Source organism: Rasamsonia byssochlamydoides, assembly GCF_041956645.1.
Source record: "Rasamsonia byssochlamydoides strain NRRL 3658 unplaced genomic scaffold VTN77scaffold_3, whole genome shotgun sequence".
NCBI classification, from domain to species: Eukaryota; Fungi; Ascomycota; class Eurotiomycetes; order Eurotiales; family Trichocomaceae; genus Rasamsonia; species Rasamsonia byssochlamydoides.
This window is the reverse complement of record NW_027192386.1, coordinates 432,862-460,387: the sequence shown is the minus strand read 5'-3', so window position 1 is coordinate 460,387 and position 27,526 is coordinate 432,862. Positions and strand designations below refer to the sequence as shown.

At 49.1% G+C, this 27,526-nt stretch overlaps 5 protein-coding genes across 5 annotated transcripts; 4 read left to right on the top strand and 1 right to left on the bottom strand.

Annotated features, from left to right (window-relative positions):
* Window positions 1-4,407: 4,407 nt before the first annotated feature.
* On the bottom strand, window positions 4,408-8,487 carry VTN77DRAFT_4224 (uncharacterized protein; the record flags this gene model as incomplete). Its single annotated transcript, XM_069420260.1, has 9 exons — window positions 4,408-4,425; window positions 4,495-4,781; window positions 4,851-5,280; window positions 5,345-5,385; window positions 6,463-7,077; window positions 7,124-7,578; window positions 7,630-8,111; window positions 8,175-8,368; window positions 8,439-8,487. 9 exons carry the CDS (start codon window positions 8,485-8,487, stop codon window positions 4,408-4,410), a joined length of 2,571 nt encoding a protein of 856 aa, XP_069281895.1.
* Window positions 8,488-10,514: 2,027 nt separating this feature from the next.
* Window positions 10,515-13,561, top strand: VTN77DRAFT_4223 (uncharacterized protein; the record flags this gene model as incomplete). Its single annotated transcript, XM_069420259.1, has 2 exons — window positions 10,515-12,987; window positions 13,047-13,561. 2 exons carry the CDS (start codon window positions 10,515-10,517, stop codon window positions 13,559-13,561), a joined length of 2,988 nt encoding a protein of 995 aa, XP_069281894.1.
* A 1,274-nt stretch (window positions 13,562-14,835) lies between these two features.
* VTN77DRAFT_4222 (uncharacterized protein) lies at window positions 14,836-15,992 on the top strand (the record flags this gene model as incomplete). Its single annotated transcript, XM_069420258.1, has 2 exons — window positions 14,836-15,135; window positions 15,192-15,992. 2 exons carry the CDS (start codon window positions 14,836-14,838, stop codon window positions 15,990-15,992), a joined length of 1,101 nt encoding a protein of 366 aa, XP_069281893.1.
* A 5,867-nt stretch (window positions 15,993-21,859) lies between these two features.
* VTN77DRAFT_4221 (uncharacterized protein) lies at window positions 21,860-24,040 on the top strand (the record flags this gene model as incomplete). The annotated part of the gene is made up of 1 exon (XM_069420257.1): window positions 21,860-24,040. One exon carries the CDS (start codon window positions 21,860-21,862, stop codon window positions 24,038-24,040), a length of 2,181 nt encoding a protein of 726 aa, XP_069281892.1.
* An 825-nt stretch (window positions 24,041-24,865) lies between these two features.
* VTN77DRAFT_4220 (uncharacterized protein) lies at window positions 24,866-26,044 on the top strand (the record flags this gene model as incomplete). The annotated part of the gene is made up of 6 exons (XM_069420256.1): window positions 24,866-24,884; window positions 25,063-25,166; window positions 25,369-25,408; window positions 25,525-25,590; window positions 25,645-25,944; window positions 26,004-26,044. 6 exons carry the CDS (start codon window positions 24,866-24,868, stop codon window positions 26,042-26,044), a joined length of 570 nt encoding a protein of 189 aa, XP_069281891.1.
* Between the last annotated feature and the right edge of the window lie 1,482 nt (window positions 26,045-27,526).

The window sequence follows — 27,526 nt, the reverse complement described above, 5'->3', positions numbered from 1 at the left end:
CTTGCGAGAAGGTCTCGGCGACACAACCTGATAGCCTTCTCTTCCACGAAAGGCCCCAGTAGAGTGTCGAAAGGCAGGGTCAAAAGACCCCCCTAGGAGAGACGTTCTGGACTCTTGGGAGTAAATTTTGACGAATTGCTCCGTAACGGAGCTAGATCTGAGGGCGGCAGAAGAGGAGATTGTGACGGTTTGCCCACCAGACGGTGGGATAGCCGCGAAGAGGCGGTGTTGTAAAGGACTGGAGGGCGGTTTCGAGTTTCTGAAGTCGACTGTCGAACAACAGGTTCACGATATGGTATGTAGGCACCTTCGTTGACGGGTATCACAGGTGTCCTCGCAGCAGTCCCAAGAACGATCTCTACCCCGTGACAACCAGAACTGACTGCACCCCGCACAAGAGGTGTTGATTCTAGCAATGATAAGCTCGGGTCGATATGGTCACGGCGTATGGGACAGCGAGACCTCAGGTCAGCGGGGGGAGAAATTCGAGAGGACCGAATCTCCAATAATAGGGGGCCCAGGGCTATTGCGAGAGTGCAGCGGGAGGGCTTCCTTTGATGGAAAACGAACGAATCACGTCTGTCTCACGAGGAGGCAGACTATGGAAATGGCATCTGTAGAGATGAAAGTGGGTTTTCGATGGAAGAGATCAAAACAGAAGAGACAGCAAGGGACAAAAACGAGAGACAACGGTACGTGTGAGAGGATCACAAGGCTGCGCAATGACCCGACCGGGCTGAGCGGCTTGGAGTCTTGGACTGGGAACTTGGGGGTCTTGGTCCGGGGTGCTCTGGCCGAGTGCAAGTGATCCTGGGCGGTATTATTATTCCTGTCACCGTAACCTTACAGGCTGCCCCCGAGTCGACTCTTAATAATTCAAATGCTTGTGCAGCGCATTCATAATAATCATCCATAATAATAGCAGGTTCATAATTATTCCTTTGGGTAGTCTTATTACGATCTGTTCAGATCAGGTACTTGTGGATCCCATAATTTCCTCTGTTCACTGATTATTTTTTAATTAATTGCTGCGACGGCCTCCAGACCATCCTCCATGGATTGTGGTGTCCCGTACTGTCATGTACTCGGCTGTACCGCGTTTTCTCCATACTCGGAGGTAGGTAATACGCCCGACTCCCTCTGCGGTATTATTGCTCCCTAATCCGTACTGCGTTAAGAGCCCTCAGCAGCCCTCTGTGATTTGCGACGTCGCTGCTGTCTTCTCCAGCGGCGTGGTGGTCGGTGGGGCGCCAAGGTTGGGTCAGGGACGCCAAACGGTTAAGATTTAAGAAGAAAATTCTTGACGGCGGCCACCCAAACAATGTGAACGCGTGCCAAGAGTCGATCGCTACGATGATGTTTCAGGCTCTAAAAGTCCTGAGGACTCTGTGGCAAGTTGGATGGACATTTCTACCGTTGGCTGACTCTGGGGCGATGCTCTCCGCTGCATACGGAAACGAAGATCCGCAGGCTCGCAGCAGTTCGAACCCCCCAGTAATAAACACGACCATTGTACCGATTTGGTCGACTGACACGTCCAGTCTGGCATGTGGGCGGAGACAGATGTGCGAACGATCCGGGAGAGCGGTCGGGACTCAGGCGTTGCTAATTCTGGCCTCTCTGCAGTGGACCTACCTGCCACGAGATTGGTCTCCTTGTTCCTCCATCAATAACGGAATTTAATCATAAAACGGCACTCCGAGTATTTGAGGGGTTCTGGCCAGCAAAACGTTCTCGGCACTCGCATGCTCAGGATATGACCCTTGGTTGATATTCATCATCACGCTAGCCGTGATGGGCCGAGTCGCCGTCAATAGTGGCTTGTGGCTGTGCGGAGCTCGGAGACTTAAGGTCGGCCGCGTTGCGCATGTAACTTCACCTCATGCGCTAGGACACATCAGGTAGTAGGATCGAGTCCGTTCCAGACGTCTTGTGTTCCGTCCTGGGAGTTCCTGTTTGACCACGCTCAGAATGACTTCGATCGTTGGGAAGTGGTGAGATGAATGCTCTCGAGAATCAACCCCCGGATGCCCAGACGTGTCACACTTGTCAGAAGATGAAAAGTCATGCAGAATGCTACCTCTAGGGCGATTGATAGCGATGGAGAATAACGGTTCCGTGTTGGCGAACCGCATCATGAGTGTCGGTTAAATGCCAGAACTGTCGCAAACCTATCAATGATATCATGTACAGGCTGCACGATCGAGCGATGTCCCACTGCATAAGATAATGATTGTAGCCTAGCTTCTGGCATATGGACGCAGTGGAAATCGGTCCTTGGCTTCCTATGAAGGTCAATGAATAAGACAGACGTTATGATTAGCGACTTATAAGCGACGTTAGATTCAATTCCTCAATGCATGTCAAGAACAGTTGGTAGTTAGTAACCGATGTTGGAGAACTGCATCTCCTACCCTCGCCACGTGGACAGATATGGCTCAAGTTTCAGCCTAGTTCCATCTGACAGCTATATCCAGGTATCGCGAAGTTCCACTGTAGGTTAAGCGGAGTCCGCGTATATTGGCCTTGGTCACTGCTGTGTTACTTGTCAATAATAGATTGCGTTTTTCCTTATATGCCAGTGTAGTTGCCATTGCTTACGACAACTTTGTTTTCGTCTGTTTGCCTTTGTACACCTTTTTACTTGTTACTATCTCAGCATGCAAGAACTCCGATTTTGTAGACAGTTGTTGCATATGTATATAGTAAAGCATGTCTCGTCACAGACTGTCCAATCTATCTCCTCATCGGGAAGAAAAAAAACCTCACACGCTGAGGTCCTCAAGATGCTCGTCCAAATTCCTTAAGCACAATGGCTTGGCTCTGGTATAACCTCCGGCGATCGTCTCGCACCATCCATAGCGCGGTTATTTCCTCATCTATTCCTCGAACATCTTCATGATTCGCCGTGATCGTGGAAGGCTCCAGTCGCCATGGAAGCTCAAGTCAGTCTGAAAAGCTATCCTCTGTTAGCCATATCTGCCAAACAAACCGCTTCTTCCGCCCTTTTCTCTCTAATCAACTAGCCCGTCAAGAGAGACTGAAATTCCGGATTCTGAAATGACAAGGCACGAAATGCTGAAAGGAGGACGGAGAGTCGAGGGGTTGGCATATACTCGACACTGCCGCAGCCTGCATATAAACATTGAGTCAGCAACAACGCTGACTCGGTGCTATGACTCGTCAGCCTGTGAGGCTGCCAGCCTGCCACTCGTATCATCCAATCAGATTCCGTTTTATCCACGCTTACATAACAAAAGGCGGTGGAACGTGGCAGAACATCCCACCTCGTAGAAATAAAAGTCCCCTCAAAAAAATTCCCTTTCCTCTTCCTCTCTCTTTCTCTCTCCAAGCGTCGCCCCCTTCAATGCTGCGTTTCTTTGCTACAAACGACAGAAGAGCTGCTGTCTGTCTTCGCAGTCAGCAGTTCACGCTGTCTCCCGTTTACTATACCCTCAACTCGTGGCCTCCACGATTGTTGTTGGGTAGGTCGGGACAAAACATGCAAATGAGAAATTCGGAGGAATCTTCAACCACACCAGCAACCCGCTCTTCATCTCTGCTTCGGCAGAAATGAAGAGCCGGTACTGCCCGTGAGGGTCCGGCGCGATAGGTAGCGCCCGCGATTGGCATCAGAAACATCGGGGCGATTCGTCTTACCAGACGTTTCGGTTTCCCCCTGGGAGAGCCGTCGCGAAGATTGTGTGTGCAAGCGCACGCTTGCATGACACTTTAGTGCAATACGCAGCATGCCTTCTCCTCCAGGCTCTTTTTGCGGTCTGGAGGACGGTATCATTCGATTCCGATTATTCTGTCGGGGGCGACGCTTCACCTCTTTTTTCTTATGTGAGTTTGCCACCCCTCTTGATTGGACTGCTGTCCTTTGCGTGACTGGAAAGAATGTACCTGTGGGGGATACTGCTAATTCAGAAAAACTTGCTGCCGAGAGATTTTGGCCTGTTCTCTTTTAGGGGTGTACCTGGTTTCCGGGGTTGAGGAACAATGGAACTAGCAGATGGGTCTTCAACAAATTAGATGGTTTTCTCGGCGTCATGGCTGAGAGCAAATGTTGTGGTTAATACTTAATGCGTCGGGTGGCACATTACGGTGGTCAATTCATTTGGAGTGTATTATGCAGCTATAACAGTGGAAATGGAATCGACAGTTGTGGTTCTGAAAGATTACTCCTGTGTGACATACTGTGCTACAATATAGGTTAATAATCATTTCATATCGTTCTCTAAGAATTCCATTAGTATGCCCATAAAAAGAAAATTCTGCGACCCCGCCCATCGAAGTTATAGAAGTTGTTTCCTCTCCAGTACACCAAAACCACTTTTTGCCTCTGTGGTTGAAATGAACGATGGTAAATCGTCTTAGTATCGTCGACTATACGCTCCTTTCCCTTTACTCCTCTTCTCCGATCTATAACAGAGAGGTCATGTCAGTTACGGGAATGATCGGAATGCGATAAGAGAGACATATAAGACATACCTTTGGAGCGAGGAAGAATCTCAAGTAACCACTGCCCAAGGGGTACTCAACTCGCAGAGGCACCTCCTGGGAGAGGCACAGTTGGACCTTGCTAGACAGACTGGTAGCTTTGCAGAAGTTGACGAGGTATTTGAGAGAGAAGGTAAGAGCCACAGGCTCGGAAAGCTGGATCGAAACATTTTGCTCAGGCTTCTCGACATTCGTGTGTTGGCGGACAGTCACAGAGCCACTGCCAATATCACCCTGGCAGGAGAACTTGATTCCATCTTTGGTCGCTTCGATCACAACTGTATTGATGCAACCAGAGTCAGTGTAAAGCGCGCAGCAAAGGTATTTATCGATTGGAAGATACGGACCAGACTCGGACAGAGCATTCAGATCTCTGCAGATCCGCTGAAACTCTGCAGATGGCATCTCAACAGTGGCGGAGTACTCAGTCTCGGGAATGGCCAGATGCTCCTGGTCGATATCCATGAGCTTAATGTCATACTCGCTGATTCGATCCGTCTCAGCGCTCTCGAACGTGAGATTCACCACGTCAGGCGAATCGTCGGCTTTCAAAGTCAAGATATCTTCATTCTGGGCTGCACGAAGGACCTTGGTCAGGGAGACCAGGTTGATACCCAGCGCGAGGTTACGGTCGCAGCGGTATGGAGAGAAACCTTCGGCCTTCAGAATCATCGACACGAGAGCAACATGGGAGTTATCCATGGCCTGCAAGGCAATTCCCGAGTCATTGCAGTCGAAATTGCAATCCTGCACGAGGTCCTTGATCGCATCGACGACCTGTGACGGAGAACAATGACTGTCAGTAAGTTCGCCCACGTCGCTGCGATATGAGGTTGCATACCCGTTTAAGGAGACTGGCTTGCTCTAGCCGTGCTTCCAACACTATGAAACCAAGTTAGACATGTCCAAAGACAGAGGTGTGGTTTCGAAGTCTCACTCTTGATGTGCGTATGCTCGGAAAACGAAGAAAAGAGTGTCGGGAGGGAGAGGAAGGGAAATTAAATTCGTCCAGTCACCCAGAGAATGCCGGGCCTAGGCAGATGAATGTAGTGATTAGAGGAGAATGGCTCTTTTTGGAGTGGACTTGATTTGTGCAGGAAGAAGAAAGGACAATTAACTGTGTGGTCGTGTCTGCCTTCGAGGGAGAAAACGACCGAGGGGCGCGTATGGTGGGGAAGCACGCGTTTCGCGTATCTATGAAACCATCTCTGGCTTAGCGCAGCTTTCCCCCTAAGTACGGCGTACTCCGTAGTCCGTACCTGCCTAGGAACTGCAAGCCACAGCACCAAGGAGACAAAGCTGGTGGATTGCGACAATGAACCCCCCAGTTCTTTACTGAGTCAGAGACATACCGCAGGTAATGAGAGACCCGGAATCTCTGTAGTCGTAGCAATTGCTATCACCACTGTTTTAGGATTGGCAAGTCTCTCTTAATAGGAAGCGTTGCAGGTTAATGTGTTGAAAGATTTCAAATTCCTAATCTTGTTAAAAAAAAAGAAAAAGAAAAAGAAAGAAATGAAAGAAAGGAAAAGAAGGAAAAGAAAAGAAGGAAAAGAGAAAAAAGAAATGAAATGAAATGAAATGAAATGAAAAAGAAAGTAATGGCCATATATGCCTTGTAATAATACAGTCAATAAGTTAGGACCACTGAAAACTCCCAGAAGAATGACATCGAAGCAATGTACAGCAGAAATTGTTCCCAAGTTGTTCCAAATTGGTGCACCCTCACAAATTGTACGCCCAAGAATCAGTCCCATAACGCCCGCTTATATACACACATATGCTGATAAATATAGACAGACATCGGATCGGGTATCAGATTGTTGACGCAGGAGATATCCGTGATGACTTCTCAGTAATCATCATCAGATTGACGGATATGGACAGCGAGATATCGAGTCCACCCGCGAAGGATGCATCAGATGCTCGTAATTCTCGGCGTCTTGTTTGCTCGGGGACGGTGTTTGATGACCGTTTCGAGCTCTCTCAACATGTTGGTATTCGCGTCGGCTCTCTCTCGTGCTGCAGCTTGTCTGGCTCGCTCCTCTTTAACCCGTGCGATACGCTCTTCCCGGGTCATCATCGAATGCCGCTTTCTAGGGAGGACAACGGCCTCAAATATCTCTTCCTCATCTATCTCATCATCTGGATTCAAAGGAGGCTGGCTCTCGCCATTCAAGACTCTCAGAGCGGCGGTCGGGCTCTCGTCCACCGCGGTATCACCACTGAAAGCAGGGGACGAAGGCGACCTGAACTCGCTTGATGCGCGTGAGAGACGATCTGATCCTCCAGGCTGCTCGAGGCTGCTCATTAGCGCGGACTTGCCGGCCTCCCATTCCTGCAACAATCCTCGAATGTCCGCTCCGATGGACTCATATTGCGCCATTAGCGTAGCCCCGAGCTCTTGTTCATTTCCAGCCCGTTCAAGAGCATCCGATTCCTCTCGTATCACATGCATCTTTGCATGAAGGGCACGAATCCCTTGAGACAGTGAGTTAAGTCTTCGGAATTGTGCACGGAAAGCGTTCTTCCCTGGTGACGCAGATGGCAATGGTGATGGAGGAATAACCTCGCCTGAGAAAGTCAGCCACATCCACATCACAAGGGCCAAGGCACTTACGATCTTGTTCGCTCAAGATATTCGTGATCTTCTTGATGTTATCACCCGTGACGGCAGCGAGATCCCGCATTTCTTCAACGGCAGTGCTCCAGGTTGTGATGTCTGAACCACTACCATCCGCACTGAGAGCCAACAGGCAGCACAGGATGCTCTTCCTCACCGTATAAAGCTTTCCAAAGAGCGTGCGAAGCGAGCGTAATGAATATTGATCCTCCGTCCCTCGCTCAGCCACTGCAGATTCAGCCTCACGGAGCTCCTCCGTGGATATCTCGTAGATGTCGTAGTATTTCTCGAGATTAGCGGTATCTGCAAGCAAGCGGATGGTGTGTTGCGCTTGAACATATCGTTCTAGGAGAGTGGATAGACATTCAGAGACGGTACGACGTAGTCTCAGGCATCGGCGGATTTGAGAGGTACTCTCTTCCAAGCGGCTGATAGGAGGCAGAGGCGTGCTTCTGTTTGCAAGTTAATCAAGTATTTGGACAACAAAAAGGAGGTAGACTGACATCCTATAGCCTCTTGAAACAAGTTCCACTTCTTGAATGAACACCACTGATGCCGAAGCAGCGGAATCAAAACTCTGCGCGTTGCCAATGAATAAAGATGCCGCTTGAACCGCTTGATGTCTGACAAATTTGAGCCACTGGCGTCTTGCGAAGGCATAAAAGATGACTCCGATGAGAGGTAACAGGATCAGGAGGACTACCACTCTTCGTGGATTGAGCCCTGGCCCGTTCCGCGATCGACCCCAGTGGATTAACCATACAATCGAGAATGAGGTGGCAGCAGTGACAACGGCCCCCTGCAGGCCAAATGTTGCTGAAAAAGATGGTGGCTCCTTGACCTGGGCGTTCGCTAGGACATCCGTGGCGGAGGAGTAGGAGGGCGCATTATGTTCGTTCAGAAGTTGGGAAGCGACGATAACGTAGCCAAATTGTTCCAAAAACCTCTCGTTGTCACTTTGCCCGATCCGGGAGCTGACAGCGACCTAACAACCGATTCCCGTCAGAGAAGTCAACCTTGCAAGCATATACAGCATCAAGTTCCCTACCGAGCATGCATCGCGGATCTTGCCCAGAGTACCTGATCTCCGCAGGGAATTGATTTCCAACGGTGCCGGCAGTTTCTTCCGGATACGCTCTTGGAATGTAGATGCCCCTCGTGGGGCGTAGTTGGGGGGAGGACTTGGCAGTTCTTCCTGACTATCGACCTGCAGCGGCCAATCCTGATCCCGTTCGCCTTCACCTACGCCGTTCGACAGCGTCAGCACTCCTGTCTTAGCTAGCGTCGTCCTCTTGTATGTAATGTAAACCACCTTCAAGATAGTCCGCCAGAGGCGAGTCTTTATAAACCAGAGATTCCATCACCGGCGGGCATGGGTATATCGTTCTTTTGGATTACCGCAGAGATGTCACGTCACTTCCTCGCCGCAGTGTTGCATAGTAAGAATCGCATGGGTTGTCGGGAGAAGATAGGGCTGAATGGACAAGGATAAAGCGGCAAAACAATGGCTACCATCAGTCTATTGCTCGTAGAGATCTGGTGAAGATCTGGTGACAAGAGCTGGTGGCTTGGGTCCTGGGGAGGCAATCCCGGAGTTAGCATTCCACGGTCCCTCATGGGTCAGGATCACTCACCAATTACCCTGAAGCACGAGACGCAGTGACCTGGTCCTCAGAAGACGAGATCCCCCAAGACAGAGTCACCGAAGATAAAGATGGCCCCTTTTCGATCTTAGGAGCCTTCTAAATCTATTATTGCCTTGGGGGCTGTGTCTGTTTCATTCGCTTTTGCCTTGTGTAGCCACGTGCGGCAACGAATAAACGGCGCCGTAATAGCCGCCCGGCCCCTTAATCGATCTCTCCGCTATTAATAAACCGTTAATTACGAAGTAGACACGGAGGAGCACACGACCTTTGTGTCATGCCGCACCAGACCTGCAATCCCTGGCAGACTATCGACTGAGGACTCATCGATCGCATGCGAGATCGACTTCCTTGCTTTCAACCCGTTGTGAACTTGTGGCCGCTACTTTGGTCGGTCACACGCTGGTCTCGATACATTCACCTGTTCTCGGAATAATTGCAACACTCCTTTGGGATAAGCTTCAGTAATGCTGTGAGCCCTTGCGTCAACGTTTCTTCAGCACTTTTGTGGTCACAGCCATCCTTGCTCCTGCATGTCATCCTTTGGTGGGATCGGAGAATATGAGCCCTTTTCATCGAGTACCAGTGAGATGATGGGGAGTCTGTAAATTTCCGGTCATGATTGGAAGATCTAACAGAGTCCAGATCAGCTCTCTATGCAAGCATATTCAGTGTTCTGATTTATGTGTACTGATCTGAGCTTCCAAAAACAATGTCATGTTCCAGCGATGATGAATGCAGGATACTTGATGAGACTTTGGACAGTTCCTAGCTGGTTACGAGGTCTCGAAGCTGACTACTTCTTGGCCCTGGTGATCTCTGCAGATAAGCTTCAATTTGATCTCCCAGAATACTTGTTGAAGTCTTGGACAACTAGGTCATGAAAGAACAGTCCCTGATTAGCAGCAAGTTATCTACTCAACTTCTCTTAAAGACGGCTGGGGTTTCTAGAAGTAGACTTGTTCATGGTTAAATCGAGCACGAAACAGCTATCCATTGACAGGTTCCAGTATTCGTGCTTGAAGTGCTAGAATAATGAGATAACTATCCTCTAACCTGACATGATCGTTATTCCAGGGATAGTTTAGCTGATTTGTTCCGCACTAACCGCGTCCGCGTTGGCGGGGCCGTTCCTGCCCCAGACGCGTTGCGCTGGCAACGGGCCTTGAGGTAAACAGCGGCTCTTCACGCTCTACAGATTATTATCGGTTGTCACGCTCTGGACTCGACTTTCAAAGCTGCAAAGTAGGCTTAAAGTAGCCTCCATCCTTGAAGGATTGAATTCAGAGGCCCGCTTCAAAATCTGTATAGCAGTGTTTTTATATCCTTTTTAATCACTTTACGAGAAAATCGTGATAGAAGAATATTGCTAAGGGTTTGTTTGATGGAGCACTAAGGCAACCAATCTATGGTTGCACCGTTCGGACACGATCATGAACCGAATTCACCAAGCTGAGAGTCCGTGCCCGGCGCGATTACCAAGATCAGGACGAAGCAGCGAAGAAAATCACGCGTTAGCAGATCTGTGGGATAGCAGTTTCGATGATTTTGATGACACAGCTGCAATCGAATTCACTACGGAAATACGCGCTCCCCTTCTCACAGCAACGAAGCCTCGACGAGCCGGGAAAGGGGCTTCGTTCAGGATCCATGAAGATGCAACGCCGCATGTCGCAACGGCGGCGGATGGAAATCCAAGACTAAATAGCGGGTCGAAAAGAAAGACAATAGAGGGAAAATCAACAATGCTTGCTCAGCCAGCGCAGCGATTTCAGCGTCCCAGAGTCAGCTTTGCCGTTAAATCGCCTCATGAAGCACCCACAAAAGACCGACGGCCCAGCTCCAGACCGACCAAGGACAATATCACGACAAAGGATGAAAACAACTCGTTAATGATGCAGGAGAAAGAGGGGAAAGCTAAGGAATCAGGAGAAGATAACTTGAAGAAGGACATCCGGCGGCGGACGATATACATTCCCTCAGAGGATACCACTGTTCCTACTGTTTTCATGGACCTTTTCAGTCCTTTGAAATCCGATCCCAACGCGATCAATACCTCAGGTTCAGATGAAACTGTCCCGATAAACAGTCTGGAGGCCCGTATCGCGGCAAAGCGGCAAGCAAGAACATCCCTCGCGACCGCACCTCGACGAGCACCGCTACAGCAGAAATCCAAGCTTGCGCAAGAATCGACGATAAGTCAAGATGTCGCTGGCAAGAATGGGGGAAAGGAAAATATACCACCTGGGTATCTTCTGACCGGCGACAAGAGCAAAGATGATAAGGGAGCATTCCCAGTTTTTGAAGTTCCGGCAAAGAGCATATCGAAAAAGAGCATGCCAACGAATGTGTCAAAAGCCAAAACGGCTCTCTCCAGTCGCAAAAATCCTCCTTCAGGGTCTGTATCAAAGGGCATTGGTCAGAGATCGTTGGAAACAATGCTGTCAGGTGTCAAGTCTAAAAGTGCAAGTATGACATCGCTGAAAAAAGATGCGAAAGGGAGTACTGTGAGGCCCAAGGCAGTTTCCAAGGATGTCCCTCGCGGTTCCAGCAGCTCAGGCTCCCAAGTCGTCTCTGCCAATTCAAGCGTGGGAAATGCTCCTACGAAACTTTCTATTCCCAAGATTCCTAACTTGAATATTGATCAGAAGTATCCTTTACTTACTGATGATATCTCGAACCCGATCATGTACGAAGACAATTGGCTTTCTCACCAGGAGGTCGTGATCACCCAGTTGGTCAACGGTCTCTTCGACTCTGCATGTGGCAAGTTGGATGTCCGAGACCCAGAGGTGCTTAGGCATGAACTACTTGGAATTTATCAAGATAATTCTTTCGTTTTGCTCTACAAGCGACTGCATGCGTCTCTTTTATATGGTGCCTTGGCGGTCCCCAAAGACGTGCTCGCTCGAGGAAACAGACTCGGTGAAGACCTTGGCCTCAAACGGGCCTTCTTGAATTTCTGGGTGGAAACATATGACTTGCATGCCCTGAGGGCTGCGGCGGAAACAGTGATTGGCCGCAGGATATCTAATCCCTTGCGGGTATCGCGCAGTGGCAGTGTGTCACTGGATGAACAGCTCAAACAACAGAAGATGCTTAAACGGACGCTGGAAGCATTTCTAGACACTTTTCTTATCCGCAATGAGGATAGGGAGCACGGGACAACTGAGTGGAAGACAGAAGAAACTAGCGTTGCCGGTTGGGGATATCGACGAACGATCCTTCGAAGTATCTTGATGATCGTCCTCCTCGACAAAGGCCGGCTCTCTCCTCAAAGTTCACTGCCACGGTGTCTTTTTGTTCCTTCATCGCGTTACAAGTCATCTGCTGAGGCTCTTCAGGCTCTGGGCAATCAGCTGCTCCCTTCTGTCGGGGATATTACGCGACCCCTGAGTCATCTGGATTGTCAAGTCTCCTACAAGCAGCATCCGCTGCAGGAGTATGAATTCCAAATCAAGAACCTTGCTGTGGATTTGCGCGACGGTGTTCTACTGACCAGATTGGTGGAATTGCTGCTTTATCCTTCTGCTTCGTGCTTTCAAGACGATTTGGATGCGTCAACCACTTTGAACATGCCTACAGGGGAAGTTCTTCCTCTGAAACAGGGAGAAACTGATTGGCCACTGTCACAGCACTTGAAATTCCCTTGTTCAGGCCGAGCCACCAAGCTGTTTAATGTCCAGATCGCGCTGAGTGCGTTGCGGGGGGTTAAAGGCATCGGAATCATTGCACAGGATGTCCGGCCCGAAGACATTGTAGATGGATATCGTGAAAAGACCATTGCCTTGTTATGGGGTCTGGTTGGGAAATGGGGTCTTGCAGGGCTGGTGGACTGGGACGACGTGAGAAAGGAGATTGCACGGCTTCAACGAAAGATTTCCTCTCGATCCAAAGAACATGAAGAAGAGTCCTCTGAAGATGAGGATAGTCTAGAGGATGAGGACGGGCCATACGCGTTCTTGCTCAAAAAATGGGCCTCTGCCCTCGCTCAACTGAAAGGTCTACGTCTTGAGAACTTCACCACCAGTTTCGCGGATGGCAAGATCTTTGAGAGCATTATAGAAGAATACGAGGGTTACATTATCGGAGCGAGATGCAACAAAGATGCCTCCGTCCGAGGAGAACAGACGGAGATGGCGTCAAGTGGACGATCTCAAACCACACGTCTTACCTTGGAGATGCGCCTGCGGGCGTTGGGGTGCAGCTCACAGTTTGGTAAGTTGGCGGCCTAGTATATGTCTATTACAAAGGCATGAACTGACCGTATTCGATAGCATCTCTCGTTTCTCCTTCCAATTCTGCATCCCGCATCTTCGATCGCGACTTCATTCTCGGTGCTCTCGCCTTCCTCTGCTCTCGCCTCCTCTCCGCCTCGAAGCGCACTCGGGCCGCACTCATTGTGCAGTCAGCATGGCGACGCACATTGGCGCGTCGAACTCTGCGTCACCGTATACTCGCGAAGAAAGTTGCCTCGCAATGTGCGGCTGTGGTGCATACGAGAGATCGCATCTTGTGGGCCAAAGCCGTGATCGTGAATTGGTGGAGAGAACAGAAGGCACGGAGAGCAAGAAAAACTGCGAATAGATCCATCAAAGCCCAGACTGGAAAGAATAGAATCCCAACGTCGAAAGTCCAACGTCCAGCAAAGCAGGCGCAGACAAAGCAGTATGTTGGCAGCAGCGCTGACATAATTCGAAAACAGAAGCAGGAAAAAGGAGTCACATTCGATGCCCCTGCAGGGGAAATTGACGAGACTTGCAGAAATGGCGATCTTTGGCTCTCACTGTGAGACTTGCATATGCAGTGACATCGCCTTGTTCCCGAAGCGCAATTCGGGTTCTTCTTGTACGATTAGCAATTTTGCTTTCGTTCGTTTATTCTTTCGTTCCTGGAATTTCTTTTGGATTTGGTGATATGGCGAATCAGGACATGCATGGTGTAGGAGTAACTGGTTGGTTGGGGACATACTGGATGGGTTCAGGACATTGTCATTGCATTTTTAATTATTGGAGTTTAGGGATGTTTGTGTACCATAGGATCGCTCTTTATGAGACTCAAGAACTAATATTTCTTTCGCTATTTCTGTATCTAACCTTTGTTTTCCCTCGATCGGTAAGCGTAAGTATCACTGCTAGTGTTGCTGCCATGTTTCAATTCGCTCCCAAACAAGTCCAGAGTAAAGTCCCAACATCTCACTACAATCACCCAGCAAAGTCATGATTTTTTCCTAAAATGGAGACGAGATTCGCCCCGGATATGCTGTTGACTGCCAATGGCATTTCATGCGGGGTCCTCGCTTCATGATAAGCACCAACACGTCAGTACATTAACAACTTAGATCAACTGGGTTAGCTCACGCCAAGCGAACACACTCGAGATGCGCTGAATCAATCGCACAAACGTACAATTTTCATTTATAGGAGCATCTTTGTGCGTGATCGAGAGTATCCATTTCAGCTGTCTGCTCAATGGCTACGTTGCAGCAGAATACAGATTGAATTTGACAAATTGGTGGCTTCAAACTCAGCAATATCAATCAAAGATGGCATCCAGTCGAGATGCCACTGGCTCATCTACTTGCGTTATCGAGCTTGAAGGCCCTTTGCAATCCAAATCGACCAAGAGGATACCGGAGTATTCAGCTGGCAGCAACGAGGACCATGATGATCACGCCAATGAGACTGGCCAGACACTTGGTCTTGGGGAAGAAGAAGAAGGACCGCCAACGGGAGTAGTCGCCCATGCCTTGGAGAAATGGAATGCTCCAGCTCGCAATATCCCTCGAACGTTTGCAACCTTTTGGAGCTTTGTTATCATGGGAGCCAACGATGCTGCTTACGGGGTGCGCTCTACTTTCATCTCCTGATTTATTTCAAGTCTAACGTCGTCCAGGCTTTGATACCATATGTATATACCTAATCTACTGGTGTGCACCGTTTGAGCCTGCCCTAACTGTGACAGCTCGAATCGTATTACAATCTCAGCTACACGATCGTGTCGCTGGTCTTCCTGTCGCCGCTGGTCGGGTATGCGTCTGCGGCACTCTTCAACAATATCATCCACATGCGTCTCGGCCAGCGAGGCATCGCCTGGCTGAGCCCCGGCTTCCACGTCGCCTCGTACATCATCAACGCCATCCACCCTCCTTACCCTGTCCTGGTGGTCTCATTCGTCTTTGCCGGGGTGGGGAACGGATTGGCGGATTCGGCGTGGAATGCCTGGGTTGCGAATCTGGCCAATGCAAATGAGCTCCTGGGGTTTCTGCATGGGTTTTATGGTCTAGGAGCGACGTTGAGTCCCCTCATCGCGACGGCGCTGATCACGAAGGCGAATTTGCCTTGGTATTGTTTTTATTATATTATGGCACGTAGCTTTATGTCTTTCTTTCTCCGGAATGATGGCCGTACTGACATTCTCAGATCGGAGGCTCCGCCATCGAACTGGTTGCTTCAATAGCATCGTTCTGGAAGGCGAATGGCCATGAGTTCCGAACGACCAACGCTCGAAGCACGAATCGCAGCAAGGAGAGCCACATGAAGGAGGCTCTCTTCTCGCAGGAAGCCTCCCGAGTCACCTGGCTCTGTGCCGCATTTCTTCTGGGGTATGTCGGCGTCGAGGTCGCCCTGGGAGGGTGGATTGTGACGTTTATGATCCGCGTGCGTGAAGGCGCGCCCTTTGCTAGTGGTATAACGGCGACAGGGTTCTGGATAGGCATAACCGTCGGACGGGTGGTCCTGGGATTTATCACGCCTAGGATTGGCGAGAAGCTTGCCATTTCAGTTAGTCGCACTCTCTCCAAGGGAGGAAGGAAGGGAAACGCAACGATCTTGGGAATGGAAAATACCTTATTCATTCCCACGCTGATCTTATCTGTTCATGCAGATCTACCTCCCCCTCGCCATGGCCCTCGAACTCATCTTCTGGCTGGTCCCTCAATTCTACGTTTCCACCGTCGCCATCGCCCTGCAAGGCTTCTTCCTCGGGCCCATGTTCCCCGCGGCCGTGGTCGCCGCGACCAAACTCCTCCCAAGACATCTCCATGTCTCCTCGATCGGCTTCGCTGCGGCGTTGGGCGGGGCAGGCGCGGCAGTCTTCCCTTTTGCTGTGGGTGCTCTCGCACAGGCGAAGGGAGTGCAGGTCCTGCAGCCTTTTATACTGGTGCTGTTGGGAGCGATTCTGTGTGTTTGGTTGGGGTTGCCGGGGATGTCGAAAGGCCGTAACGTGGAGTGAGAGAAAAGCCAAGATCAGATGCATTACCTAGCAGTAGCTTCTATGTTTTAGGGCTTTACACTAGGCATATCTATCCATAAGGTAGCTTTGTGAGAAAAGGCATCTGCTCCTGGCACTGCGGTAGGTCCATTTACCTTGACCTGATTCGTTCTCCTATAGTAAATAATGCTATATTACTGCCTTCCTAGATACTAGAAGAGAAAGGCAAATTCCACCTCACCAAGGGTAATACAATATTGGCAACATATAAACTAAAATTGGTAGACTACTTCTTAAAATTAGTAGGTAGTAAAATATATAATTTAATAATCTATGAAAACCTTATTAGATACTTAGGTATAATACTTAGTTGTTAAAGGTGCTATATAAAATAAAACAACTTCCATTCTCTGCTGGTTCGGCTACAGGAGGTAGATATACAAATATAAAACGTTCCAGTAAATAGCCAATTTCTATATAATAACCACTACACCCCCCTCTCTCTTTTTTGCTTCCTTTTTTTCCCCAGAACGATACTTCACTAGTTTATAGTTTACAGCTGCACAAGATTCCTAGGTAGCAAGCATCCTGAGTTGTCGATCTGCTAGAGTCGAATCTTACTCTACGTCTGACGTAAATCAAGTCAAGAAGGTCAAGTGATCGGTATACAGTACAGAACAGAGCTGCCTGCTGCCTGCCTGCCTGCCTGCATACTCCCCAACTACTAGCTGACCATTTGAAATGATGGCATTGATTACTATTATTATGGAGATTAATTATAGAACACACGATAACAGATGACTGGGATAGAGATGACATGATATCATCATGCAAGGGAGCCACTGACTGCCACCGATGTCATGTCATGTCCTGTCAAGTCAACTCCAAGTCACAGCCACGTTAATGTGTCACATGAGACATACGTATATAGATAGATAGATACCCACCTGGTAGGTAATCATTGCAGCTCAACCCAGCTTATTAAGGAAGGAAGGGAATGGTATAGAAGAGTAAGGAGTAGAAGAAATTCTTGTGAAAGTCAGCTTTTTTTTTTTCAGCCTTTCTTCCACCATTATATATTATTATACTATTCATGCATTGTATTTGTCGACAAAGGATAAAACGATTGAATTTTCAAACTAGAACTCTTAGTACCCATGACAGAGAAGAGAGGGGGAAAAACACAATGATTAGAATAGATTAGAAGAAATCAAGAAGATAAGAAAAAAAAATATAGGTGGATTATAATCCCAAAAAGCCAAAGTGGCGGATCAGTTTCCATCTCCTTAAAAGGTCCTTTTGTCTCGGGTATTACGGGTGAGATTACTACCTACAACCTAGGACTCGACTCCTAGGCGCTGACAGGAGCTGGCTGCTGACCAAGTAAATGATGGCACTGCTTGATTATAACTAATTATAGAATAATAATTAGAATAGAGATGACATGCAATGTCATGTTCTATTTACAGATAACAGGAATGTGTCACATGAGATATACAAGAAGGGTACAGAAAGGTACAGAATAGTAGTAGAGTAGTAGAACTTCTCTCTTGTCAGCGTCATCTGCCTCTGCTTCTGCTTCTGCTTCTTTTCTTTTTTTAGCTTTTCTTCTACCGTTCTGTTATATCATATGATATTGTGCGTCATATTTACTATTATTGGAAGTGTGATACGAGTGAAGGATAAACAGATGAGACGAGTATCATTATTTTCCATTTATATATTTTTATCAGCTCAGTCCGAGTCCAGTATTGATACCGGAGTAATTAACTATATTATAAGCATTTTTTTTTAAAACTAATACCCTGCTTCCAATGTACTCAGTAGAAAGAGGCATGTCACCATTGTCATGTTCCTATCTTTACTACTGTACTGTATGCTATGTACAGGGGGGTCTACAGGGGTGGGACGCCAATGACATCATCTTACTTCCCGAGACAGAGACAAGAGACCTGACCTCAGACAGCCTTGTGTTTCATCCTTGTCTGGGGAATAATACTCCGACAGTGATATCCGTGGATCCGTGATGATCCTGAAACAAGGCGAAGAAAGGCAAGAGACAAAAAAGGAAAAATGATGACTGTACTGTACTGTACCTACTCTATATCTGTATGTCTGTAGCTGATTACCTGCTGTAATTAGGGAAGGATAGCATGCGTATATGCTGCATATATGTGCCAAGAACGTCAAGAAGATCATAGTCAACTGAATAATAGGATAAAATGATGATAGTATTATTATTATCATTATTATTGTCATGCCAGCAGCAGCCATATGGATGCCACGCGGACTGTATTGCTTTGCGTCACACTGGCAATGACGACAATCAACCCTTTAATCGAGCATTGTTTCCCTACAGTAGTTCGCTCTTCTATCAGATTTCTCCGAGGAATACGGAGTACATACGTATCCGTGCACAGGGATCGTCCTTGTCCTTGATAATCGATCGTCCTACACACTGATATCAGAAGAGGGGTCATGTGGCGGGGACTTGCCCGTTGATCGTCACCTTCTGGACGAGACACTGCTGAATACTATTTTTGCCTTGGATGCAGGATGGCGAGTGTCGATCTCGGCTTTTGCTCACTCGACTAACTCAACTCAGATAGATCACTACTCTACTTACCAAACTTAGTCTACCTACCTATCTCCATTTTTGTTCACTTGACTTGACTAGATAGATATCTAGTCTACTTACCTAACTAACTTACTCGACTATGGCGTACCTACCTGCATGGATAACGCAAGATGGGACGATCTTCTTATCTCCTTAGGGAATAAACACCGTTCTCTTCGTTGCCTACTCCGTAGTAGTCCTGAGATCAACACAGCGCCGGCTGGATTATCATCCTCCGTATTGCGGGGTGACTATCATCCTGTCGAATAGGACGCAGGTGGTTGTGGTTGGTTGGTTGGTTGGACGGACGGACTCCGAGGTCGCGATAGTGCCTGCCTGATGGGGAAAACAACTCATCCATCATCTGTCAAAACTGATTCCTTCAAACACTGTTCTCTGCCGGTCAGAAACATCAGCATGATTATTGCTTATATCGATCGAGTCCCAGTGGCTGTGATTGTCGCCTCTCTACGAAGTACGGAGTATATAGAGAAAGAATATTGATCTGGAAACCTCTCTCTTGTCACCCGATCTGGTGATACCGTGCAACGAATGAAGCCGTTGGATGGAGAAGAATAATAAACAATCAGCCAGTTAATAGTTCATCGAGATAAGCGAGCCTGGTGGTTGTTCTCTGTGGGGAATCTGGGATGGCGGGCGGATGGACTTACCCCATACGGGATACGCCACGAGAGGGTGCGTGTGCTGACTGGAAGGGAAAAATCCCTCATAGACGATAAAAAGATCGAATTAATCTCCACGCCGCGCGATGCAGATGGCTCAAAAGGTCAACATCTAAAAAACACGGCCGGTTGCTCCGGTGCTCCGGACGGCTCGTCTCATCGTCGTCCACGTACGACGATGAGGATCCCTCTGGATCTGTTAATCGTAGTATGTTGCTCTGTTTTGCTTGCGATGGAGCTCGCGGTGATATAGATTGATATCTGTGCATTTGGCTGGCTTGGCTTGGCTTGGCTGCCTCGGTTGTCTCGGCTACTGAACCGTTGAGAGTAAAAGTGCCACAGGGCGACGAACACGATTTGTTGGGTTTGTTTTCTTTTTTCTCTTTGCTTTTTTTTTCTTTTTTTTCTTTTCTCTCAGCGATTCTTGGATCGAGAAATTATCCAGGGACGGTGGACCCCGTTCCAATCCCCCACTGGATTGCTGAAGCAATCACAGCGCTAATCGGACTCGACCAGTAATTAATGCACAACATGTGTATCGGCCATGGACCGTGCGCATCCTGATTTCCATCCTATTCCTGGGCCAACCTGCCCAAGTGGGTAATGTGCAATCTAACCAGCCCTCGAATTAACCCTCTGCAGTTCCAAAACGGCAACCGCGCAGACCGATCCTTGCCCGTTTTTACATTTAACGTTCTGATCAGTGCGCAGAGCTGCACGCCATTTTTTGTATTGTGAATCGGACTGACTGGCGACTTTCATGCGATCTGCTTCCCGAGTCGGAGGGATTCTCGAAATCAAATTCTAATTTCTGGCCGGGCGATGACGTGGAGACGTCTGTCGATCGAGATGACCAGCATGGAGTCGACTCAGCCTGACGAGCTGAGGTTGTTCGCTGACGACGGATGAGCCGTCCCATTTAGCTTTCTTTGACCGCTTTTCCATAATTTTATGTTCCTTCGGTTCGAGGTTTTGTTGGCACCATCAAATTGTGTAAGATTCAGGCTTGACTTGCTTGGGACGGAGCAGCGGCTGAGGTCCCATCCATCATCATTACGGGTACGAACAATTGTAGACAAATAATAATCGCACAGTATCTTATTGGCACTACATACATACCTAAGTCGTATCTGTACCTAATTTTTGCCCCCGCTCAAGGTGCAAACTGTAGAGAACTGCAGAGTTGGCGCTGTGGCCCGCATTACTGTGCATCATTGAGTCCGAACTCGGCGCAGAGTAACCAAGAAGAAAATAGGAAAACAGATGCAATGCATTTCCTGTAGAGGGGTTGCATTTGTCTTAGTGTACTTCAACCAGTATGGAAGATGGAGGATGGATGGAATCATCTGCTCCTCGCCTTCCACTACTGCGTACTGGCACGAGGACTGTGAACAAAGCGCGTCAAGCGCCTATCCCTGATCGCCGTCGAATCCGGGGCGCATTCCCCCCTCCTTGGCCTAGCTGGGCCGTTGTAATTTATTTTGTAATTTTCCGCCGATGACGGCCTGCCGACCGGGCCATCCCCGAACATGACACCAGCAACAATGGCAGTCACGTGCTTACAGCGTAATGATACAGTCACAGGCTGAGACCCCGTCCTTCTTTGGCTGAAGAGTGCCACTCCGTACAGCCTCATCCTCAGCAGCAGCAGCCTCATCGTCACCTCCTTCTAGAAGAGTCAGATATTAATATTCTTGATTCTTCCATCCTGTCGGTCGTATTTCTGGTTGATTCTTCTTTTGTTTTCCTGCTTCCACTTGCAGCCACTGACCTCACTAGGACTGCTGGCTGCAAACGGCACTCTGCGCATTTCCCCATCAGCAGTCCTCCGTATTGGCAGCGAAGAGGATCCCACATCGTCAGACCTCTGCTGCTCATCTGCCTCACTTTCAACCTCTGCCACAGTGCCACAAGTCCACCGACAAAAAAAAAGCCGCAGGAACCACAGCTCGGCCGCGACGAGTCGAAGCGTGGGCTCCACCGCCGCCTGTCTAATTGCCCGGCCGGTCACTGGCCGGTGAAAAGAGGGTTCCGGTGTGCGCGCAGGGTCAACTAGCCTGCAGTGGCGACGGACGGCGCCGCCCCATACAAGAGAGAATTACCCGCAGCACATCACTCTCTTCTGTTCTCCATCTCATTATTTCGTTTCGTTTTCCATCCACCTCGTCGTGCCCACGCGTCTCCTCTCGATCAAATATCCCACCTATCTCTTGCTTCCTCCTCTTTCTTCTTGACTGGTCCTCCTTCATATTTGCTGACCTGTCCCTCTAACCTTTCTCTCTTCTACTGACAACTCGGTCACTACATCACTCGCCAGTCAAGATGATGCCCTCGATATTATGACAATCTGCGTCCTGCACGGGACACCCTTCTTCCTACCCTCCCATCGGTGCGGTCGGATAGCCTGCGTCAACTTTTGAGTCGATTCAGCATTTCCCTCGACCGTTCCAATCTTTGACGACGGAGCCTGCTGGGGTTCTTGTCGCCGTTCTGGGAGTTATCGAACATCCTCTCCACCACCACATCTTCGCTATATTCCTTCACCCTTTCATTCGACCTTGACGACTACTTCATCCCCATGGCTCATCTCCAGAACCGGGAGAGGAACCGGGTACCCGCCCTACACAACTTCTTCAAGATGCTGCTATCTTCGAATACGTCGAACTTGCCTGCTGGCCAGGAGACCGACATCGTCGAGGATGTGGACGAGCCTCCTGATTCTCACCTCCTTTCTCCTGACACCGTGGCCATTCCTCATCCTCGGGGTGAAGATGGCCAGTTCTACTTCAAGTCACCTCCTTCGATGCCGGAGCGGAAGGAGTCTCTCCTTACTCGTGCCCTGTTGAATAGCCCCGACCTCATCCCGGCCGATCGTGACCACCACAGATCCCAACACAGTCCTCCTTCCTATCCACACAGCAATGCCAGCGGTCATTCGACGGCAGAACTGACCAGTGACGGCGAAACTACGAGTCCGATTTCGTCCAATGCCCCTAGCCCACCCCTTCCTTCTCAGTTAGGCGGCGTGCACCCTCCGATCCTCCAACGGAAACTTACCCCTCCTGCTGATCCGAGCGAATCGAATGTTGAAGCCAATCTGGGCCGCAAGCGTTGCATCAGCTTCGCTTGCGGACGACGGGTGGATGACACCAACCAACAGAAGGGGACAGACGAGTCTCCCAAGCGGAAGACGACTCTGACTTTCGCCTGCCCAGCTCGTCAGCCCGAGATTAAGTCTCCACCCAATGGTATTAGACGGAGAGCTTCTTCCCGTTCCAGACCTCGTGGATCTCCGGCACCTCCAGCTCTCAGATCGCCTCCAGCTGAAGATGTCGCTTCCCAAATTCGAAACGCCAATGAGCCTCAGCCGTCTCAGCCTCCGAAAAAGCCTGGAAGCATCCACATCAGTGGCCTTGGCGGATTTCGCCCTTCTGAGGAAACACGGTTCCACGAATTCGCGAGTTCGGTCGAGGAGGAGGACGAATGGGTGGCCCGGCCGACCGACTTTAAAGACAAAATTACGTTGAATGACTGCATGAAGAAAGAGAACGCGATCCGGAAACTCGGAGAAGAAGCGGAAGCGGAAGCAATGGCGGAGGAGGAAGAAGAAGACTACGACGAGGCGGACCCGGACGAGGAAGCTGGGGAGGAAGATGACTCGACTGTCCACGATTTCTCTTCGGACGATGGCAACGAGTCGGACAACGAGGCTGGCTTCGCTGATTCGGACGATGAGAGTGATGACAGCTCCGACTACAGATTCTGGGCTCCCTCCACTCCCTCCACCACAACTGCTGCCACGAGCGCGGAGAACATCTCTCTGGCCGCGGAACGCAGGAACTCCAACTCGTCCATCGAGTCTTTGAACCAGGCACAGTCGTGGCTTCCCGCGCCTGCTCGCCGAGAAAAGGGCCGCCGTGCCGTGAAGGTTCCCCGTCCCGCCACTCCCGACCTTCCGGATAGCACCGACTTTGTGTGTGGCACTCTGGACGAGGATCGTCCGCTCGAGGCCGCCTACATCTCCTGCATGGAAGAACGGCGTCGCTTGAAGCATGTTCCCGTTCCTCAGGATATCGATCCGAGTTTCCCGACCACGGACCCAGAAGACAATGACGACCTGGATGAGGAGGATGACGAAGACCTCGAACGCCCGGCCCGGACCGAGGACGAGCTTCTGCGTAGCAGACCCAAGGGCTCGTCTCGGAGGACCTCGCCGCGCATGTCTCCCAAGCGGCCCCTTTCTCCGGCTCCCCGTGTGCTGCATGGTCACCATTCCCCCAAACGCATGAAGTCTCCGGCCCCGAAGTTCAGGTCTGGTTCTAATGCGGGACTGCCTGTGGTCAAGGGGCCGACGCAGCCTGCGGGTGTGAACATTACCGGACCCGTTCAGCGACCCAACTGCAGCCGAACCAAGTCTCTGCCTCGGACGCCGAATCCATTCTTTATTGACCTGGAGAAAGAGCGGCAGTCATCCATCGCTCCCTCGTTGGCCGGGTCTCCGGAACGCGGGGTGTCTCGCACGCGCGAAATGCATACCCGGGGTCCTATTGATATCATCCAGGGTCTCGAGCGGAAACGTCAGAAGCGGAAGGAGAAATTCTGGCGCCAGCATTGCCGCAAAGCCGCCAAGGAGCACGCGGAGCGTCGTCCCGTGCCGGGCAAAGGTGCCGAGCGCATGAAGGAGCTGGGCCTGGAGGTGGCGGAGAGATTCAAAGCTTACGGCGTCGGCCAAGACGCGCAGTTGGTTCTCTCGGTTTAGGGAGTCCATTCTTCCTCCTCTTTATTTTCTTATTTATGGGAACGGGCTTGCAGTCTTGCTGTGCCCCATTTCTTGTACATACTATCCCGTTTTACTTTTTCCAGCACAACGCGATCCAGCGATCTGCGAACTGCTCTGGAAGGGAAAGGAGGCTGTGATTCGCGGCCTGCATGAACCATGTACCCAGGGAGGATTAATGTGTCTTGCATTTACAGGCGGCCGTTATATACATTTTTTTTCTTCTTGCTTCTTCTTGCAGTTTCTGCTAGCGAGTTGCCTGTTGTACTAGTTTTTAGTTGTCTTATTCTTCATGAGAAACGATATCTGTTTTTTTTTCTCTCTTATAGTTTTTTCTTTTTCTTTTTAGTTTCTGTTGGTATCGATCTTGGGGACAGGAGTATATACTATATAGTATACTATACCCCTTGTTTTGCTTGTAGATACGGGCTGGTTAGTGAGAAGAAAGACAGAAAGACCTTGCTGCGTCAGATTTCCCTTTATTTTTCCAATTATAGCCATGCCATGATTTCGGGAATTCAGTCAGAATGAGAATGTGCAGTCATGCTGAATTTGTAGTTTGCCACTGACGCTGCTCGGACCAGGCATGGGAGAGGGTGATTGGAGGCTAGTGCAGTCCGGGAGTCGGGACAGGCCAAGTTGCCCAAGTCGAAGCTGTCTTCTCGCCAACCATCATCCATCGCCTCGACCGGTCGACAACCAGCTCCTCTCGCCATCCCATCGCCTGACAATTCTTTTTCTTTTTCCCTTCTTCCAGTTGAATTTATTCTATTCTAATTTCACTTTCTGGTCTCAAACACCTTCACGATGTGGATTATAAACTGGTGTAAGTACTTCTTCGGTGTCTGTTCTCATCATCGTCAGCAGCCGCAGCAGCAACTTTTGCTGCAGGGTCACGTTTCAACATTTCCCCTTTTCTCTCCTTCTCTACTAGCCACGTATCTTTTCAATATATATATATGTATATTTTCTTTTATCGGAGAACTGACGTGTCTGGAATGTAGTCTACGACCTCCTGGCCTCCCTGGGCCTGCTCAACAAGCATGCCAAACTCCTCTTCCTCGGTCTGGACAACGCAGGAAAGACGACCTTGCTACACATGCTGAAGGTGAGTGTTGGTTCTCTTTGCGGAAATGATGATGGGAGAGAATTTCTGGTCTTGGTCAAGGTGGCTTGCGACAGGATCGCCGCCGTTGTTGCGGTGAGCGTAGCAGCACGCGACAATCCGCACCGGGGGCCCGAAAGGATCATCATCATCCAACATGAAGATATTGTTAAAGACTGGAGACTGACTTGTCTACCTCGTACAGAATGACCGAGTAGCAATCCTGCAACCTACTGCACATCCGAGTACGCCTCTTCTCATCCCCCTGCTTACGGACCAGCCTTCTGCATGGTCGACAGGCTGGATTCAACACTATTATTCCGATCTGAACGTCTTACTGACAGGAATCGCATCAATACAGCTTCGGAGGAACTGGTGATTGGTAACAACCGGTTTACGACCTTCGACCTCGGTGGTCACCAGCAAGGTAGGCGACATGCTGCATCCTGCGTTCGATGATGCTGATCCGATCTTCTGTTAGCTCGCCGTCTCTGGAAGGACTACTTCCCCGAGGTCAGCGGTATCGTCTTCCTTGTCGACGCCAAGGACCACGAGCGGTTCGCGGAGTCCAAGGCGGAGCTAGACGCCCTCTTGGCCATGGAGGAATTGGCCAAGGTTCCCTTCCTGATTCTGGGCAACAAGATCGACCACCCCGACGCGGTCAGCGAGGACGAGCTCCGGAATCACCTGGGCTTGTGGCAGACGACGGGCAAGGGCAAGGTTCCGCTGGAGGGCATCCGGCCGATTGAGTTGTTTATGTGCAGTGTTGTGATGAGGCAGGGTATGAAATACATTTGAAGATAGTCTGTCTGTACTTGAAACTGACTGACGTTATTGCAGGTTACGGTGAGGGTATCAGATGGCTGTCGCAATACGTCTAAAGTGATCAATCATATGATGATAAATAATGACGAAAAGAGACTGACTGATACTGGTACTATCTTGACAATAACCACAACCACCTTGTTAACAACAACTATATTATGTTTTCCTTCTCTCTCCCCCGCTAGATGTATACCAGAGGTCATTGCTTATATCTATTAACTAGAACACCTCTACCTCTTCCATATTCTCCTCCTCAACCTTCGATCCTCTTAAGAGCCTTGTCTAGTCTTGTCCGTCGTGTCGTGTCGTGTTGATTGATTGATTGCTTAATCCATTTTCATTTCATTTCATTTCGCTGCCCTGTCTGTCGAGTGTCTACCAACTGAATCTACAGTAAAGTAGTAAAGTATTCCTGTTCCTGTTCATGTCCTTGTTCAAAAATTTTGGCTGAACATGTCCCGTGACTCCCGGGACGTACTGGATTCGTTTCTAAAACGAAATCAATTTTCTTTTTCTTTCTCCCCCCCCTCTCTCTCTGTATATGAATTGTGATTTAATTGCTTTGCAAGCTTAGCTAAGGAGGCGGCCAAAAAAAAATCCAATAATGAATATTAATTACCGTTCTTGAAAATGAATGAAAACCACGTTTTTTTTTCCCTATTTATTTCCATGTCCCATTATCCATCCAGATGAGTGCCTGATTGATTGATCGATCGATCGACCGGTCAATTAATTCTCTAGACCTTCTTGTACTTTATCGAACCACCACCACACCAGAGAGAGAGAGAGAGAGAGAGAGCAAGCAAAACGAAAGTCATTTCGTTCGAGCCATACCGTAAAAAAAATAAATAAATAATTGACTAGTACAGGACAACAGGGTGGGATAGCTGGTGAGAAAAGACGAGTTAAAAAAATTAAAAAAAAAAGGGGACAAGGGAGAGAAGCTGGGGGATTGGGGGGGATACTGACAGACAGATGGACATTACTGGGACGGTGAGTATGAGTGAGTGCGTGGGTAGGTATGTATTGTAGGCAGATAAGTAAGTAGGTAGGGTAGGACCAGAGAGAGAAAAAAGCAGCAACAACAAAACAAACAGCAATGGCATGTCTATCTCCCTGTCTGTCTGTCTAGTCTAGTCTAGTCTCCGTGAGAGAAGAAACATGGTCGTCGAAAAAAGAAGGGATGAAAACTTTCGTATAGTTTGTTTTTGTATAGATTTTTCGTTTTTTTTTTTTTTAGGAAGACGGTTGTGGGGGAAGACGACTTGGTATATATAGTCTTGAATCTTGCATGGACGGTAACGGCATAGCAGAATAATACTCTCGCTTCTGTTGTGGTCAAAAATTTTTTGTCTTTTTTTCTCCTCCTGCGTTATACTGACAAGATAAGTAAGTAGTAGAGAGATGAATGAACTAAAAAAAAAAAAAAGAAAACCGGTGTGTGTTCGTTTGTGTGCGCGCGCGTGTTGATTGGATTGAATTAACAGACACATAGGCTATAGCTCGTTCTTGTTTCTTGTTTCTTGTTTCTTGTTCTT